This window comes from Danio aesculapii, chromosome 3, assembly GCF_903798145.1.
Source record: "Danio aesculapii chromosome 3, fDanAes4.1, whole genome shotgun sequence".
Lineage (NCBI taxonomy): Eukaryota > Metazoa > Chordata > Actinopteri > Cypriniformes > Danionidae > Danio > Danio aesculapii.
In genome coordinates this window covers 4,277,730-4,297,256 of record NC_079437.1, presented here as the reverse complement: position 1 = coordinate 4,297,256, position 19,527 = coordinate 4,277,730, and the positions used below count along the sequence as shown (strand labels likewise).

Here is a 19,527-nt window from a genome sequence, read left to right as displayed (position 1 = left end):
ACTAAACTGTCCTGAACAGATTTGTTTGTTTTGAGACCAAAAAAAGTAATTATATTAAGTTAAATTTAAGAAACATGGATAATATTTATAAAATGTACAAGTAAATACCTGCTTGTCAAGGTCTCATCCTTCTCCGGTATTATTTACTTTGTTGTCAACATGAATCAGGAAGAAATCTATATCCGTGGGAAGAGTTGGTGACGTTAAAAAGATAAAAACCAGTTTCGGTGTATCTGATTTGATTAGGCAAGAGCAGACAAACTGCAAAAAAAGAAATGCTCTTCTTCAAGTTTTTGTCATGTTTCTAGTTGTAATATATACAAATTCTTAAATCAAGAAGCATTTTCTAGACAAGTAAAAGTAATTGTCTTGTTTTGAGAAAAAGTAAGTCCAAATTAAATGAGTTTTTCCTTAAAACAAGCAAGGTAATCCTCCAATGGGGTAAGCAAAGTAATCCTAATTAACAAGACTGTTTTTCTTAATCTTAAAACAAGACTATTTTTTAAAAAAAAGAGTAATTCCATGTACTCTCCTATCAGAAAAGCTATGATAACATTAACTATCATTAAATTGGTGCGTTATCCTGCTGGAAGTAGCCATCAGAAGATGAGTACACTGTGGTCATAAAGGGATGGACATGGTCAGCAACAATACTCGGGTAGGCTGTGGTGTTGACACGATGCTCAATTGGTACTAATAGGCCCAAAGTGTGCCAAGAAAATATCCCCCTCACCATTACACCACCACAACCATCCTAAACTGTTGAAACAAGGTGGGATAGATCTATGCTTTCATGTCGTTGACGCCAAATTCTGACCCGACCATCCGAATGTGGCAGCAAAAATGGAGACTCATCAGACCAGGCAACGTTTTTCCAATCTTCTATTGTCCAATTTTGGTGAGCCTGTGTGAATTGTAGCCTCAGTTTCCTGTTCTTAGCTGACAGAAGTGGCACCCGGTCAAGCCAATCTTCTCTGACCTCTGGCATCAACAAGGCATTTGCGTCCACAGAACTGCCGCTCACTGGATATTTACTCTTTTTCAGACCATTCCTCTGTACACCCTAGAGATGGTTGTGCGTGAAAATCCCAGTAGATCAGCAGTTTCTGAAATACTCAGACCAGCTCGTCTGGCACCAACAACCATGCCACGTTCAAAGCTGAAATGATAAAGATCCTAAAGTTAAGGTCTAATGTTTTCCTCTAGAGATTCACTGCAGAGTTGTAAAAGAGCTGCTTTTGATCCCATATGCTTAATTTTTAAGGTCAAGTTGTTTGCTCTTTTAAAGGAACAATACACGCAAAAGTGAATATTCTGTCATCGTTTACTCACCATTTATTTGTTAAAACCAGTTTGATTTTCTTTTTTAGGTTGAACACAAAGTGTGGTTTATTTATAAATTAATTTCGTGATGATCACGTGCTTATGATCAACACGGCTGGCACCTCATTAGCTCCGTAATCTGCCCTATAAGATTATTACTGACGCATTATCAATAACCAGAGTTTTTCACTCCAGTTATCTTCGTCTTGAAGTTTCCCCCCCCCCTTCCACCCCTACTTCCCGATAGGGTGACACGGTGGCTCAGTGGCTAGTACTGTTGCCTCACAGCAAGAACACCGCTGGTCCAACCTCTTATCGGGCCAGTTGGCAGAGTTTCCATGTTCTCCCCGTGTTCTCGTGGGTTCCCCCGGGTTCCCCGGTTTCCTCCCATCATCCAAAAACATACAACATAGCCAATCGACTAAACCAAATTATGACCCAAGACAACCTTAGTTTACACTTCTAACACGGCGACAAGCAGGGGAGTTCTAGAGACCTACCTGAGCTCGAACTCCCCTCTCGCCCTTCTAATAGGAGGGAGCCCCGGGCTCGGCGGTATTACGAGCTCAGGGCTATCTCCCGGGACAGCATCCCAATTACGTTTTTTGATCATCAGCTAAGTGTGAACTCTTGAAAGAAGATATTTTGAAGACATATAAAACCAAATAACCACTGACTCCCATATTTGTTTCTCCTACTACAGTATGGAAGTCAATAGTTTCCAGCTTCCTTCAAAATATATTTTGTGTTCAACAGAATAAAAAAACTTTTCAGGGGGTGATACTTGAGGGTGAGTAAATAATGAGTACACTTTCCAATCTTTTGAACAGTTTTTTTTTTAGATTCCTGGTAAATTTTCCCAGTTTACCTGTTGCACTTTTTCTGTTTTCTTCTCTAGTTAAAATATTTTTTCTGACCGCGTCATGCTTTGCGTGTAAACTCTTATGATTGAAAAGATACACAAAGTAGGTGTCTGTGGTATGAAGACTATTTCATACTTTTATTTCTGTTGATATGCAGGAGGAAGCGTGACAGATAAAAAGACAAAAGCTGGTATCTCAGTAAGTGCTGCTCATGTCTCCAGACACAACGATTAGCTTAAGTGTTTTAGTGACTAAAAACATGTGATGAATGTGACCATTTTGATCAAGATTTGATAATGACAAACCCTGGAAAACCCCTGAGACAGATAAAGAGCAGGATACACCTTGTTCTTGCACTGTTAAGGCTCTGGTATGCTGCAAACCAAATCAAAGAATTAACTGAAATGACATTATTTTCAACAAAAAAAAGGTTATTTTTGAGTTTGTTTGAGCAGTTTGAAACAACTCACCAAGCAAAGTTTCATTTTGGCTCCTAAACACCTCTGAGGTACTATTGGTCCGTGGTGATTATGCAATTTATAGTTTTAATATGAAGTCACAGGTCACACTTTACAACAAGTTTCATTAGTTAATGTTAATTAATGCATTTACTAACATGAACAAACAATGAACAATACATTTACTACAGTATTTGTTCATGTTAGTTAACATTAGTTAATGAAAATACAGTTGTTCATTGTTACGGTGCATTACCTAATGTTAACAAGGATTGTCTTGGATGTTAATAATGCATTAGTAAATGTCCAATTATGATTAATAAATGCTGTACAAGTGTTGTTCATGATTAGTTCATGTTAGTAAAGGCATTAACTAAGGAACCTTGTTGTAAAGTGTTACCAAGTCACAAGTGTTTCAAAAGTTCACACTTAGCTGATGATTGATAATAAAGCGTGTTTAGCATGCTGTCCCCTGAGCTCAGCCCGGGGCGCCCTCCTATTTGTTGGGCTTAGGTAAATTACACTCGAGAACTCCCCTGCTTGTGAACGTGTTAGGAATAGCTGAGATATAGCAGGTTGAGCGTTTGTCTTAAGATGCTACTTTGGAGTAGTCAATTTACATCTGGGAAAACCCACGCGAGCATGGGGAGAACATGCAAATAAAGGATCTAATTACTTAGTTTCAGTCACAATATATCTAGATTTTTTTCAGGAAATCTTGGAAATATTCAATTCAATTGACCTTTATTTGTATAGCGCTTTTACAATGTAGATTGTGTCAAAGCAGCTTCACATAAAAGGTCACAGTAAATAGGAACAGTGTAATTCAGTTTGTAGTGTTTAATTTCAGTTCAGTTGAGCTCAGTTCAGTGTGGTTTAATAATCACTACTGAGAGTCCAAATATTGAAGAGCAAATCCAACGATGCGCAGCTCTACAGATCCTGAACCATGCAAGCCAGTGGCGACAGCGGAGAGGGAAAAAAACTTCACTAATGGCGGAAGTGAAGAAAAAAAAAACCTTGAGAGAAACCAGGCTCAGTTGGGCACGATCATTTTAATTTCTCCGCTGGCCAAACGTCTTGTGCAGAGCTGCAGTCTCAGTGGCGGAGGCTGGAAGCTGGCCTCAGCGAAGACTCGTCTGTCCCTGGAGCGTCACAGGAATCAGTCTCATGTTCTCCACTCTTCCATAACCATCACAGTAGCTGCTCAGGATACGGCCTGGTCCAGGATATGGAAACCTTGGGATCATCTCGTCGTTGGTCTTGAAATATTAAAGAAGTGGGTAGCACAGTAAGAAAGTCACTGGTTCGAGTCCCAGTTGGCATTTCTGTGTGGAGTTTGCATGTTCTCCCTGGTGCTCTGGTTTCTCCCACAGTCCAAAGACATGCACTATAAGTGAAATGTATAAACTAAATTGGCCATAGTGTATGTATGTAAATGTGTGTATGGGTGTTTCCCAGTACTGGGTTGCGGCTGGAAGGGCATCTGCTACATAAAACATATACTGGAATAGTTGGCGGTTCATTCCGCTGTGGTGACCCTTGATAAATAAAGGACTAAGCTGAAGGAAAATTAATAAAAACTATCCAGGTTTAATATGGATTTAATAAATAGTTCATATATATTATATGATATATATATATATATATATATATATATATATATATATATATATATATATATATATATATATATATATATTTTTTTTTTTTTTTTTTTTTTTTTTTTTTTTATTAATTACACACTTTTCTAAGAATTATGTTGTACTGAAATTAAAATGCATGATGCAGACTTAAAGTTACTCCCTGACAGTTTTAGGATAGTACCAGTGAGCAATGGAGACTTCATTGTGGCTTTACTGACCTCTAGAGGTGAAAACATGCAGCTGACTCAAAATTGAAAGGAAAAGTTCCCCCAAAAACGTTTTTATACCTTCACGTTTTAAACTTGCATGGCATTCTGTCTACTGCGGCATATAAAAATTAAGATAATATTAGTTTAGATATAAGTGTCTGGAAAATAAATAAATGTAAATGTTGAACAGAGTAAGACATACTGACTCCATTGATGTTAGTCATTAGCTGGAATACCACCAGGGGAATTTGGATCATATTTGAATGTTTCATTGATTTTGCTTTATTAAGTTTTATTAATAAAAAATATAGTATAATTTGAACAACTTTAACAATTATCCTTTGGAAGGACAAAGTCTTGGACATAATCTTCAAATCCCATTGACTCAGATAACAGCAGGTCATTGAGGCCTTAATGGAAAACGAAAGGATGTCAAATGTCAAAAACCAGCCAATGAACAAACAGAGGTAAAGAGCACATCATGACAAGACAAAGAATGACACTGCTTTCTGTAACCCTTTCAAATATTTGAGTGCACGTCCAATTTAGGAAGGGCTCATTTCCTAATCTCTTCAGAGAGGGTCCCTCAAAATCACAGTTCCTGGAGCATTGCAGCTCTACACTGTTTAGCTTGAGGCCTAATTGACACAACTAATTAAAGAGTAATTTGGGTTGTGGGTGTGTGTGTGTGTGGGGGGGGGTGCAATAAAGAATAAAATCCAAGAATTTGACAGTGTTCAAACGACAAAAAATAACACAACCCAGACATGCATGAAGCAATGATGCATCTAATATATACAGCTTAGTCTATAAAAAACTGTGTTTGTTCAGTTTTTTATAGACTAAGCTGCATCATCGTTTCATGCATGTCTGGGTTGTGTTATTTTTTTGTTGTTTAAAAATGCAAGAAAAACCTGTTCAGTGTTGATTTATGTTGGTCATTTAATTTTTAACACACACACACACACACACACACACACACACACAGACACACACACACACACACACACACACACACACACACACACACACGCACACACATATACAAAGGTCAAAGTGATCTGCATCAGTCACTTAAGAATGTATAGTGTTGCACAACAAAGATTGTGTCTGGTGGCGTTGAGGGTGGCTTTGGGGGCTTAAGCCCCTGATGTATTGTCAAAAGCACCTGATTTTTTTGGAATATGTTGCACTTTGAAAATACTTTGTATAACATTTATTATCCAAGTACTTAAAATTACCACATACATCACCCACATTCCACTTAACACAGCGTTTGTGTCGGGTATTTAAAGTCAGCTCTTCAACAGTACCTGTTTCTACCAGCAGGTGGGAGTGTGATTGTTGTCATGGTTGTCACACAGTATACGGGGAGTGTTAAAAAATCCCACCACTGTCTTCATTCATTCATTATTTTGAGGAGCTGAAGCTGATGAGGTAATAATACAACAGTTTTGCGAAACTGAATAGTTCTAACTACTGATGAAGCTTAATATTTGTTTTTACATTTTAAAATGTGTGTAGTTTTGGTGAAATAACTGTAATCAATAAAATGTGCGTCATATAAATGTAAATACATGCAAATTAGTCAGAAAAATGTCAATTGTACTAGCTTTCTAGATATGATATAGATATCTAGACATATTTATCTAGATTTGATATAGCCAGTCAAATCTGTTTCTGTAATAGTTAAATCACAGTGAGTTCATGCATCTAGCTTATTATTAACATGCTATGTCAGTTAGCATCGAACTATAAATCAATGTATTCTTATGAAAAAACCTAAAATGGCTGGAAGAACACAGTTAAAGCCTTTTTATGTTTAATCTGATCTTATTTTTATTCATTCAACTACAGCAATAGCTGGATGCCGTCATCCATGTTATTGATGTCCTGGACTGTTCTACTACTTCTCAAGTATGAATGAAACAGGCATTACATGCATTTCAAGAGTTCACACTTAGCCGATGATTCAACAAAAGCTTGTTCGGCATGCTGTCCAGGGAGAGAGCCCCGAGCTCAAGGGATCCTCGAGCCCGGGGTTTCCTCCCGTTTGCAGAGCGAGAGGGGTGCCTGAGCTAGGTGGATCTCAGAACTCCCCGTCTGCAGTAGCTAAGGGAACATGTGAGGAAAAAAGGGGGCTAGACAAATGCTTGATTGTTATGCATGATGAATATATTTGAATGGTGGGAGGAAACCGGAGAACCCGGGGAAAACCCACGCGGACACGGGGAGAATATACAAACTCCTCACAGAAACACCTACCGACCTGGCTGGACCAGGGCTGGCAGTGTTCTTGCTGTGGGGCTAACAGTGCTAACCACTGGGCCTCCGTGCCGCCCGATCTATAGTGAAGGAGGAGAACGGGGAGGAAGGGGGTTTCTTCCAAACGAAGATAAAGTGGATTGAAAACTGTGGTTATTTATAGTAGCTTATGGCTCATATGATTGGATGATACTGATTAGCTTAATATGAGACCGGCTGTGATAAATCATAAGCACATGATCCTCCCGAAATTAGTTTATGAATAAACCTCACTTATAGCTCCACATTGTCCACATCTTTGACTTCTTTGGGGATAAGCCCCTCATCCCTTTCGACCCTAGAAACGCCCCTGGACATGGGCTTATATAAGCCCAAGCTTTATGTGCTCTATTAAATGTAATCATCTAAACTCTCAATAGCATCTTCTTTTGAGTATTTTCTCCATTCGTCTGGTATTTTACCCTGTCCATCAAACGTTTTATTGTAGTATTTTTCCAGCTGTTTCTGGAATTTGCACACAAACCAATTCCAGTAGGGCAGTTCCGAAAGATCAGGAGTGATGCTCCAGATGTCAAATCGGTGTCCTGCTAGTTTGATTTCCTTCCAAATAAACTTTCCGTCTGGTGTACGGAAACTCAGATCATATGCTATAAAATGTGTGCAAATATCAACACATAGATTCTGTGTTGGATTGAAACACGTTCCATTAATTCCAGACACTCTATGGAAAGCAACACTGTGATCTCCATCATGGTTTTCTATGGAGTTTGTGCAGACGGCTTTACAGAACGGACACTGAAGCCAACAGCACTGACAGAAGTGACCAATCAGAATTTCTTCTGGCCTGAACTTATGGTCCAGATTTACTGGAAACGTCTCTGTGTTGAATTCACTGCTGATGTCTGATATTACATGAGTAAGTTCTTGTCTGATCATATCTTCAAGTAGGTTGAAATCATCAACATCATCATGTTTGACTCCACTGAGGTCTTTTTCAGAGAAGATCAGCTGATCTGAGAGCTGCTGTGTGAAACTGTTCAACCACAAACCAACATCTCCACTGTTGACTTGAACATGTATAGTAGATTCATGTGCTGCATTTAAGATCTTCTGTTGGAGGAGTTCAATGTTCTCCTTCATCTTGGGTAAAACACTGATGCTGAACTTATCAGTGACGTACCGACTGACTTCATCTCTGATGAAACTCTTGAAGTGATCTCTGGGATAATGAATGTAGCTCATGTATTTGTCAAAGTCCTCCTCTTCTGCCAGTGTCTTCAGGATGTGTTTCTCCAGATTTGATCTGTTTCCATTCAGTGATTCACAGTTTAATCTCATGTCATCTGTCAGATCACTGGCGGTTTTCTTGTAGACGCTCTGCTCTATGGGCTCCTTCAGTTTCTGACAGATGATCTCAGCCAATATAGCAGACGATGTTGCTCCATGACAGTATTTATTGAAAGTACTATAGTACTCTTCTCTCTTCTTCTTCAAATAGAGACAAGGATCATTGGCTTCTCTGAACAGTCTGTGTTGGTCAGGGATCATCTTGTTCGCTCTGTTGCAAATGGAATAAACCAAATCAATGAAGAATTGTTTTTTGAACACATACTTCACTTGTCCTTCCTCATGTTCTGTCACTCTTGTCCTGATGTAATCCGTGAGTAGTTGTGTGTATGCGCTGTTGTAACCCATCTCTGAAATGTTAAATGAATAAATCATTTTGTCTGTCTGCTGGACAACGTCTAATACGAAAGATCGGATCTGACCTTCATCCTCTGGAGACAAGACATAACTAAACATTTCTTTAACTGATATAATAGCGCTTTCAATAGGTGATGTAAATCCACTTGTTCTTTTTAATCGTATATATTCTGAGTAGCTCCGCAGAAAGAGAATATCTCTGCTGTCACTCCAATAGTTTAATGGAGGACTTTTGTAGACATCACTGAGGAAGAGTCTTGCATCCTTCTTCAAGTCAATGTCTTTGACATCTGGAGTGTCTCTGATCCAGTTTACAGTCTTTTCCCAAAACAAATCAAATTCTTTCTTGAGATTTTCTTCATTGTTTTCTTTGCCTTTGAATTGTAATGCAAGTTCCTTAACCTCTGCATAGATGGTGTTTTCATGATGCTTCCTCTGATCATCATATTTCCCCCTCAGTTCTCGCTGTTGAAGAATCTCATTTAATTTCCTCTTTGTTTCTCTCACAGTGTTTTCCTGAAGCTCTTTGATTTGGATTTCAAACGATGGCTTCCATTGAATCAGTATATCTGCGTCTGGGACATTCTCAAAGTATTCAGACATGGATTTTTCCACTTCTTCACTTGTTTTCTTGAGTTGTCGATAAAGATCAGTTTCCTCAATCTCCTGAATTGCTTCATTTTTTATGCGGTTCTGTAGTTTGCTCTCTATTTCCATCATGGCAGTGCAAAGACTCCTGGACCACTTGCTGTATTCGGTCTCCAGTCTCCTGTAGGCTGTAGCCTTTTAAAGTTGAATCCAGTGCAAATAATACAGTAAATAAAGACCCATAACATCCTTGATAAATACATGATCTATTATTGATATTAAAGGTGCAGCATGTAGGATTGACACCTAGGTATTGTGATAAAAATTTCACCAGGAGAGAGAAGCTTTAATGTACCTCCTCCGTCATGATGGAGGTTGCCAGATTGATGACACCAACAGATCACAAGCATGCATGAAGATCAAAATAATGTTTGTATTTGTAATATTTTTCTTATGTGGAATTTTAAGCTCTGAATCTGTGTCTCGTTTCGAAGGCTGCTACTGTCCTCTAATGGTTGCATTTTCAGCAGAATCATCTGCACACCCAGCAGGCACACAATGTCATATGACCTTAATATTAGGTTAGATTTAGGTCGCCAACATCTAAGGACAATGTTATTTTGTCATCAATAACAACGTGAAATGACGTTGATATTTTGTTGATTTTTGGTTGTGTTAGAAAGTAACCAAAATCCAACGTCGAGCCAACATCTTAAACCAACATCATATTAACGTCACATACTGACATCTATCCATCAGGTATAGCAACCAAAATCCAACGTCTAATAGACGTCATCTTGGTATCGTCCACACAACGTCAAACTGTAACATTAGACATTGATATTTGGTTGTTTTTATGCTGCATTCACACCAGAAGAAGCGTCAAGCGTGAGTGATTTACATGTTAAATCAATGCAAAGACGCAAATTGACATACTGCGGCACGAATGAAGTGACACGAGTTGAGCGTTTTGCATGATTGACGCACGTTTTGGGTGAATCGCTCAAGTTCGAAAATCTGAAATCTGAGCAGACATTCGTGCCGCGTTAACTAATCAGGAGGTTTCTCTTGTAGGGGCTTGCTTATTACATAGCGCCTGTTGTTAGGGTCCCAGGGGGAAATCCTCTTGCTGACTGACACCGGACAACAGTTGATCAAACTGGGCTCGGCTCAGTCGGAAGCACCGCTGAAAGCTTCCTTCATCCAGGTACAGTTTCTGGATGAGTTTATGAACTCACAGAGTTGGGTGCACTTCTGAATGGATCTAGTGTACATAACACATAAACAGAGCTATTCTCTCAATAAAATAAGTTCGCCATTTAGCAACGAAACTAGAACCACCGTGCAGACAGAAGCCCCCGCCCCCAATGTTGGGGCACAATGTCAATCTGACGTTATGTTGACGTCCTGTGCCTGCTGGGTACACTGAGGCAGCCTTCAAGACTGAAATGAAATACTACATGTTTTCCAGCAATGCAACCCAGACTGCTGAAATGTAATTTGATAAACCGGGATTGGGAAGACTAACACAGACCAAAACAAAGAGACATTATCACATGTAACAAACTTTTTGAAATGAGAATAACTGACTTTAGCATTGATTTTTAGATAGTCAATACCTTAAATACAGCACCTTTAAATTGTTATATTAACAAAATAATCATACAAAACATGAACACTCACTTGTAATGGATCGTCCATTTCAGAGTTGGTTCTCTTCTTTGTCTCTTTCTCTCTGTCATATTCCTCTTTCCACTCCACTCGTCTTCTCTTTAGTTCATCTACGTGCTGTTCTTTAAGAAGTTTCAGTTTAACTTCGGAAATCTTTAGTTGGTCTTCTTTTATAGTTCTTTCCTCCTTCAGTCTCTTCTTTAAGTCATGTAGTTGTTCTTGTGTCTCGTTTTCTATTTTGTCTTTATCTTTGATTATTCCCTCCATCTCACACTTGAGTTTCTGGAACTGCTCAACAGAAATCGATTTTTTGCTCTCCCACCTTTTCTTATCCTCTTCCTCTCTTGCCTTTTTTTCTTTTTCTTGATTCTGTCTTTCACGCTCTATTATCGTCTTCATTTTCTCTTTCTCTTGTTCTGCTTTTTTCATAATTTCCTCTTTTTCTTTGCTAGTTTGCTCCACTCTCTCCATGAAGATCTTCACTGTCTTTTCTTCAGCTTCATATTTGTTTTGAAGCCTTTCATTTTCCTGCCTGCATTTTTCAACTTCATCTGCAAGTGTCTCCCTTCCTCTTTTTATCTCTTCTTCCAGCATGATGATCTGTTGTTCCCTTTCTCTGACTCTGTCCATCAGGATCTTCATCTGTTGTTCTTGCTTTTTTCTCTCCATCTGTCTGAACATCTTACAAGAGTAGAAACCTCCTCCGTTTGCCTTCACCATGTTATCTATCTTCTCCAGTAGATCAGACACTTGTGTTCGGTCTTCAGTCTGATTATTGTTGAACACATGGAATCTGTTTCCGCAAGCTTCAATCAGCTTCATTAGAGGAGATCCAGGTTTCCCCAAACACTGATCAATGGTTTTATTTTTCAGATCATCTCCTCTCGTAAAGAGCACCATGGTGTACATTAAAGAGTTTTCTCCAAATGTCTCTTGGATGATCTCCACTGATTTAGCCTCTTCTTGAGTGAATCTCTGTCCTAAATTGAGCACAATGAGGAACACGTGTGGTCCAGGCAGAATCATGGAGATGCAGTTGCTGATTTCCTTCTGGATTTCTTCATTAGTGAATTCAGTATCAAACAGTCCTGGAGTATCGATTACAGTAATGTGTCGGCCATTGATTTCACTTGTTTCGCTTTGACTCTCTTTAGTAACAGACTCTTGAGAAATTTCAACTTTAAATAATTTTTTTCCAATGATGGTGTTTCCTGTTGCACTTTTACCAACTCCACTTTTTCCCAGCAGGACTATCCTCAGTTCATTTTGACTCTCTGTTGAACCTGTTTAAAAGAAAAAAAGCATCAGTCTTAAAGCCTTGAAATAGTTTTCTCTTCAAATGAATCAATTAATAAATAAATGTAAAATTTATAGCATGTATTAGGGATGGGAAGATTCCCTCAGGTGCATCCTGAATGCTTGACGCTGTGTGTGCGTCAATCCCTATTTGCGTGTACAGGCTGCACATCTCCATTTTAAAATAACAAACTTGTGTGCACAAAAGATGTGATGTGTTAGTTTCTCTAGAGCAGGGGTTGCCAAACTTGTTCCTGGAGGGCCGGTGTCTTGTAGATTTTAGCTCCAACCATAATCAAACACATCTGAACAAGCTAATCAAGGTCTTACTACTGTATGTGAAGTTTAGTTATAAACTAATTTCGAGAGGATCACGTGCTTATGATTGCTAGCGGCTGGAGCACCCAGAGTTTCAATTGCTGCAGCGGAGACGCTCTAAACAAGCTCATATACACCTTAATTTTCAATACCACTATCGTCCCATGTACTCATACAGCAGCAATGCTTCTACGGGTGCGCACATTACCTCCATATTGACCCACTGCACCTCTGCAGCAGCATAGACGCTCCGCCAAGCTACACTTACCCATAGCACCACCGCAACTGCAGTGAAACTCTAGCTATGCCCTTATTTACCTTCATCTCTACATATCACCACGGACAGTATTTACATTCCAGTGGGAACACTCATAACTCCACTGAGCTCAAACTTCCCTCTCGCCTTGCAACGGGAGGGAGCCCCGGGCTCGAGGATCTTATGAGCTCAGGGCTCTCTCCCGGGACAGCATGCCAAACAAGCTTATAATTAATCATCAGCTAAGTGTGAACTCTTGAAATCTAGTTGATCTATGGGAGACTGCAGAATTGATCGAACTTTAACATTTTTAAAGGTTAAACCAATATCTCGTTTTTGTCAAGTCAAAATTTATGGCTGACACTAAAACACATCCACAATGGACGTAATGTTGACACACAGACAAAAGATTTATAATAGTCCTTCAATAATAGCCCTTAATCATGCTTTTACACATTTTGTCACATGTAGATATTCGAACCAAATAAAAGTTAACAAAAGGTTCTTACCATAAACAAGGTCTATCAGTAACCAGTAAGTTGTCGTTTGCTGCCATCTAGTGGCTACAACGATAATTTCAAAGTAAATTATTCTTGATGAATGTTTTTAAGAGTTGTAAACCTCCAACTCCTTTAGATTGTGTGTATTTGTATAGAATATGTCACATGTGCTTGAATAACTGTGAAGTTTTGAGATTTCTTTTGAGTTTACAGGCTTACACCAGGTTAAAAATACCATCTGAATCAGGGGTGCTCAACTCTGTTCCTTGAGATCTACATTACTGCAGAAAGGTAGTATAGCTTCTGCCCTGAACCAAATAAATAGGACCTGAACACCACGTGATAATTACAGACAGGTGTGTTTGATATGAGTTGCAACTGAAATCTGCAGGAAGGTAGATCTCCAGGAACAGGGTTGGCAACCCCTGGTCTAAATGATTGTGATAGGACTGTGCAAATGCAAAAGTGCAACATTATTAATAAATATGTATCGAGGCTGTTTTTTGTGCTACATCAACGTAACCAGTATTTAACAAGTCTATGGACTGCCTAGATCAGGGGTGTCCAAACTCGGTCCTGGAGGGCCGGTGTCCTGCAGATTTTAGCTCCAACTTGCCTCAACACACCTGCACGGATGTTTCTAGAAAGCCTAGTAAGTGCTTGATTAGCTAGCCCAGGTGTGTCTGATTGGGGTTGGAACTAAACTTTGCAGGACACCGGCCCTCCAGGACCGAGCTTGGACATGCCTGGCCTAGATCATAGGTCTCACACTCAATTCCTGGAGGGCCGCAGAACTGCACAGTTTTGCTCCAACAATAATCACACTGGACTTTTCTCCCCATAGACTTCCATTCAAATGCATGCGAATGCGTCAGACTGGAAACATCAATTTCGCAGTTTGCTGCATTGGAAAGTTTAAGCTTGATGAACTCTGACCTGCAAAATCGCATCACATGATTGCGTAAGACCAATTGAAGATCAAAACATGACCTCTCTGGACAGGAACTTAAAACATGGACCAATCGCTCGCTTTTTTAATGTCTAATACTCTTGTTTAATCCTGCCCCTTTTCACAGTGCCATACAACAGAATTTCGCACACACAAACTCTACTGTGACCGCAGCATAATCGCGGTGTTTAAAAGACTCTTGAACACATTGATTAGTTGCACCACTTAGTGAGCATGTTTGACTGCAGGGAAGAGGGGAGAAGGATGACCTGGGCACTTCCTCGCATGTCCTCTTCTCCAACTTCCAGACTTTTTATTGTTTTATTGCAGGGCACATTTAAGTTTGAGTAAAATCCATTCTTACAGTCTTAGGCCCACTGCTGTTTACTTTGATGACTCTCGAAGCATTAGCCTAACATGACTTAAATCATTTCATTAAATTTGCAGATGATCCAACAGTCCAAGAATTCCTGTAGCCAGTACTTTCATCATAATGATGAATCGGCTATAGAGAAGTTAACTATCTTATTTGATAACATTTTTTTTTCTAAATGTCAATTGACAAAAGAGACAATTGTGGACTCTTCCACCCATCAGCCAAACATTGGAATCCAGTGGCGTGGGTGCTCCAACCCAAGGGCTTTGCCTCACAAATAAAGCATTGTACAAAACTGCTAAGCAAACTGAGCACACCAGAAAAGTTATTCATATGGAGATAGATTAGAGAGGCAAACATATTCATTGCAAATCATGGACAGTGTTAAGTTGTTTCATGGTATTTATTTGGTGCTGTGCAAAGAACTGCACAAACTAATCCTTCAGTCATCAATAATATATTTGTGTAAATATCTATAGTATGAAAAGAAACAACAAAAACAGCCAGACACAGGAAAGGTTCTTTCCTCAGGCCATCTACCTCATGAACAGTTGAATATTCCCCTACTGTGCAATAAATGTGTGCAATACTTTCTCATACGCACTTGTACACAGCACCTTATAACCTGTATATTTATAAGAAATCTCTAAATACAACTCAACATCCAGATTTCTTGACTAAATGCATCTCTCTTTAATGTTTATCGTCTTTTTTTCATATTTATTTTGTGTTGTCACTTGTCACTTTATGTACACTGGAAGCTTCTGTAGCCAAAACAAATTCCTTGTGTGTGTGAGAAGCACACTTGGCAATAAAACTGATTCTGATTATTATATTTATTTCATGTAATATTACATACTGCCCTGGGTTCAGTGATCAGACTAAACTGGATGTTTTAGTTGTCCAAAATGAAAATAACAGTTATGTAGGGATGGATTTGACTCAGACTTAAATGTGCCATGGAATAAAACAGCAAAAACTCTGGAATCTGAAGAAAAAGGCCCAGAAAAGACTTTGACACACATTTTTGCCCTCTTTCCTGAACTTTCCTTCCTCTCTGGTATTGATAACTACTCAGGTGTGACTGGAGTTTTTTTTTTCACTATCTTTGATACATTTTGATTAAATCCCAACAGATGAGTAAATCTTTAAGTCACTGGTTAACTTTAACAAAATAACCTTTCATTGCTGTCATATGGTATTTAAAAAGAACGACGAAACATCTCAGGGTCACAAGTCTGTAGCCAGACTGGCTCATGGTGAAGAGCACTCAAGCTCATCGCTATGTATAATTTGTACTTCCATCTATACTCTTAGGCCCCGTTTACACTGCCAGTTAAATGTGACCCAATTCCGTTTTTTTTTTGCTCACGATGTCACACAGTTTAGATCTGTTCAATGACCATGTAAACACGAAGAAAATGCATTCAGATATTCAGAGATCGGTTTCAGGTCTCCTTCATATGTGAAAATGAATCAGATATAAATCGCATATGTGACAATGCGACTGTCATGTAAACAGGCAGATTGGATTTATTGAGGCGTTCCATTGTGTACACCATTAAACTTGCAACAATGTGGTACTTCTCTGTGCTTTAATGAAGTAGAAGGAAGAGCGTGTGTGGAGACGACAACGTCACAATTAAAAGAACGTGTAAACGGACAGGCAAACAAATCAGATATAGGCAACCAATCGAAATTGGGCATCATGACCTGATAGTGTAAGTATTTGATGTTATGCATTTACTTCTGAATTGGCTTTTACTGTTTGATTCTGTAATCGGCTTGATACACTTGTATCTGGAAAATAAATGTTAACCTTTCTGTTTAATTCTGGAGTCTCCCGAAATTACTGTATCCAGTATGCAGAGTCTGTGCTACCTCTATGTTGTGACATGATTTTTAAGGTGCATTTGACTGTACAGAGCAGGAGGCACAGCAACATGAAGATCTTTAATCATTTAATCACTAATATTAGCAAGTTGTATTGAAAAGACTAAATGAACTACTCTTTTAGTACGAGTGAGTGAGCAGGAGGCAACCAGACTAATTTGGTAAAAGTTCAAGTTAACCCTGCATCCTCTAACAAACTTCAGAGTGTTGAGACGCAATCCCGGGGGCGTGGAAGCGGCGTTTGGTCCCTAATGAACATACAATTAAGAATATCGGACCCAAGAATATATCAAAATCTAAATTATCACAACTTATATTGTGTGCAGCTAAAAACATAAACAGTAAAATTGGAATAATCAAAACTGGAGTCAAATTGAACTTTCAGAAGCGCTAGAAAAGGCTTGAATGCATTTAAATTTCGACTATTCATCGGTTTTCGTTAGTGGGCTGATAGAATAAATTCTTAAAGTGACACAATAAAATAAGTAAATGGCCTTGTTTTATCTTAATATGCACACCAGTAATGTGTGTCCTCATATTTAAAAAAAAAAACCTCTCTATAATTTAACTGACTAACTAGGCAATTTAGTTGTATACTGCAAGTGTTACATAAGTAAACTACTAGTATAGAATAAGCACAAAATTTAAAACTTCATTGTGGACTATTTTCGCACAAAAAGTGAACTACTTTTACACTTTTAGTACACCTAACAATGTACTCTAATTACTTTTTAAGTTTTTATAAGTAATATGTAGGGCCAGACGGAATCTGCGGACGTTTTTTGCAATTTCTGCAGAGTATTTTGGTAAAAATCTGCGGATTTCTGCGCAATCATTTTGGGAGTATCATAACTAAAACCTTAATATGTGTCTTTTATCTTTTATTTCAAGAGTTCACACTTAGCTGATAATCAATAAAGAGTATTTGGCATGCTGTCCCGGGAGAGAGCCCTGAGCTCGTAATATCCTCGAGCCCGGGGCTCCCACCCGTTAGAAGGGCGAGAGTGGAGTTCGAGCTTAGGTAGGTCTCGAGAGCTCTCCTGCTTGTCGCTGCGTGAGAAGTGTAAACTAGGGTTGTTTCATTGATAATTTGTTTAGTCGATTGACTATGTTTTATGTTTTTGGACGGTGGGAGGAAACCAGGGGACCCGGGGGAAACCCACGCGAACACGGGGAAAAGGGGAGAACATGTAAACTCCGCACAGAAACACCAACAAGTCCTATAGGAAGTTGGACTAGTGGTGTTCTTGCTGTGAGGCCACAGCGCTAGCCGCTGGGCTACCGTGTCACCCATCGGAAAAAGAGGGAGGAAGTAGGGGTGGAAGGGGGGAGCTTCAAGACGAAGATAACTGGAGTGAAAAACTCTGGTTATTTATAATGCATCCGTAATCATCTAATTGGTCAGATTACGAAGCTAATTAGGAGCCAGCCGTGTTGATCATAAGCACGTGATCCTCTCGAAATTCGTTTATGAATAAACCACACTTAATGTTTAAAATGCAAATCCAATTAGATCCACTTTATATGGTAAACAAAGTAAGTCTCTCATACAATATATATATACACTGAAAAAAGTGTCGCATGCAAAACTGTTGCAAACAATTTATTTGTGTTGACTTTAAACAAACAAATTAAATTTAATAATGTTAACTTAATTTGTTTGTTTAAATTCAGCCTAATTAAATTGTTTACAACCACTTAACGTAAGAAATTGTGTAAATCCAAGGAATCATCTTTGAATAATTTTTTTCAGTGTACTAAAAGACAAAAAACATTACTGTACACACTGCATTGTACATAAATCAGATGAGCATTTTCATATTAGTCATTAATATTACTGTAATTAATTTAAAAACTGAATAAATATAGATTTACACACATTTAATCAAGTAAATAAACAAAATTAATGATGGGCTAAAAATCTGCCCGTGCAGATTCCGTGTAGGCCTAGTAATACATTTATTTATGTATGCTTTATTAATATAGGAATTTAGTTTGCGGTCTGTAATAATGTCTTCAAACTGATTGTCAGCAAGATTAGCAGATGCGATTTAATCACCGCAACTTAATTTAAACACTGATTTGGCTATAAATGTAACGAAGCAAAAATGTAATTAATTGACTTGTTTACTCTCACGGATCTTTTGTTTTTAGCATCACATCGTGCAAGCTTTAAATCAAACTCATTTGAATATTGTTGTAATCTGAAAAAGATCTCGTCTGACCTGTTTTAACAAACTGAAGGCAATCAGCAGCTCTACCAAACTTACACACAAGACACAGATTTCCTGCTCTTTCCTGTCGAGCTTTAGTTTTGTTTAAAGTAGAACAACGAGAAACAATTTGAAGATTTCTTTGAGAAGTCGTGTTTTTTTACAGCAGAACTTTGGAATTTTTGTTGTGATTAATTTGTGAAATCGTCATCTAGAGTGTGAGTGAAGATTTAATCACTGAAATTCTTGACAGCAGTGAAGATGGTGAATAATTCAGTATCAGCAGAAGAACTTACATGTCCAGTGTGTCATGAAAACTTCAAGGATCCTGTTGCCTTATCATGTAGTCACAGATTCTGTAAAGAGTGTCTTCAACTATTCTGGAAAACCAATGAAACTCAGGAGTGTCCTGGGTGCAAAAGAAAATCCTCACATAAGGACCCTCCATTTATGAGCGAAGAAACAGAAGACAACTGCAGTTTGCATGATATGAAACTTCAACTCTTCTGTGTGGAGGACCAACAGCCTGTGTGTTTAGCGTGCGTTAATGCTGGAAAACACACCAATCACACATTCAGACCCATCAATCAAGCTGCTTCATCGTGTAAGGTAAGTCAGACATCTTGTTTTATATTTAAATAATCAATAGCAATCAATACACATACAGACAATACAGATATTTTAACATTCACACACCTGTATGCCATTTTGTTCCTAAAATCTTAACATTATATAAGGGAAAGTCCATCTTAAATAGTTGGATTACAAAAAACATAGACATACTGGTGAAATCCGAGAGCTCCCTCATCATCCATAGACAGCAAGGGTCCTGTCCAACAAAACAACAAAGACCAGAAATTACATAAAGTGCAGGAAAATACCAAACAAACAGTTCTTATGCCTTCAGTGGTTCGATCAGAATATTATCAAGCAATAAGAAGACTTTTGTGCGCATATAAAACAAAAATAATGACTTCATTCAACAGTTTCTTCTCCTCA

The 19,527-nt window shown here is 38.5% G+C and overlaps 1 protein-coding gene across 1 annotated transcript; it reads right to left on the bottom strand.

The window, feature by feature from the left end:
* Positions 1-6,230: 6,230 nt before the first annotated feature.
* On the bottom strand, positions 6,231-19,072 carry LOC130220698 (interferon-induced very large GTPase 1-like). Its single transcript, XM_056452923.1, has 3 exons — positions 18,825-19,072; positions 10,740-12,010; positions 6,231-9,251 (listed from the first exon to the last, which is right to left on the bottom strand). Exons 1-3 carry the CDS (start codon positions 18,838-18,840, stop codon positions 7,155-7,157), a joined length of 3,384 nt encoding a protein of 1,127 aa, XP_056308898.1. The 5' UTR covers positions 18,841-19,072; the 3' UTR covers positions 6,231-7,154.
* Positions 19,073-19,527: the final 455 nt, after the last annotated feature.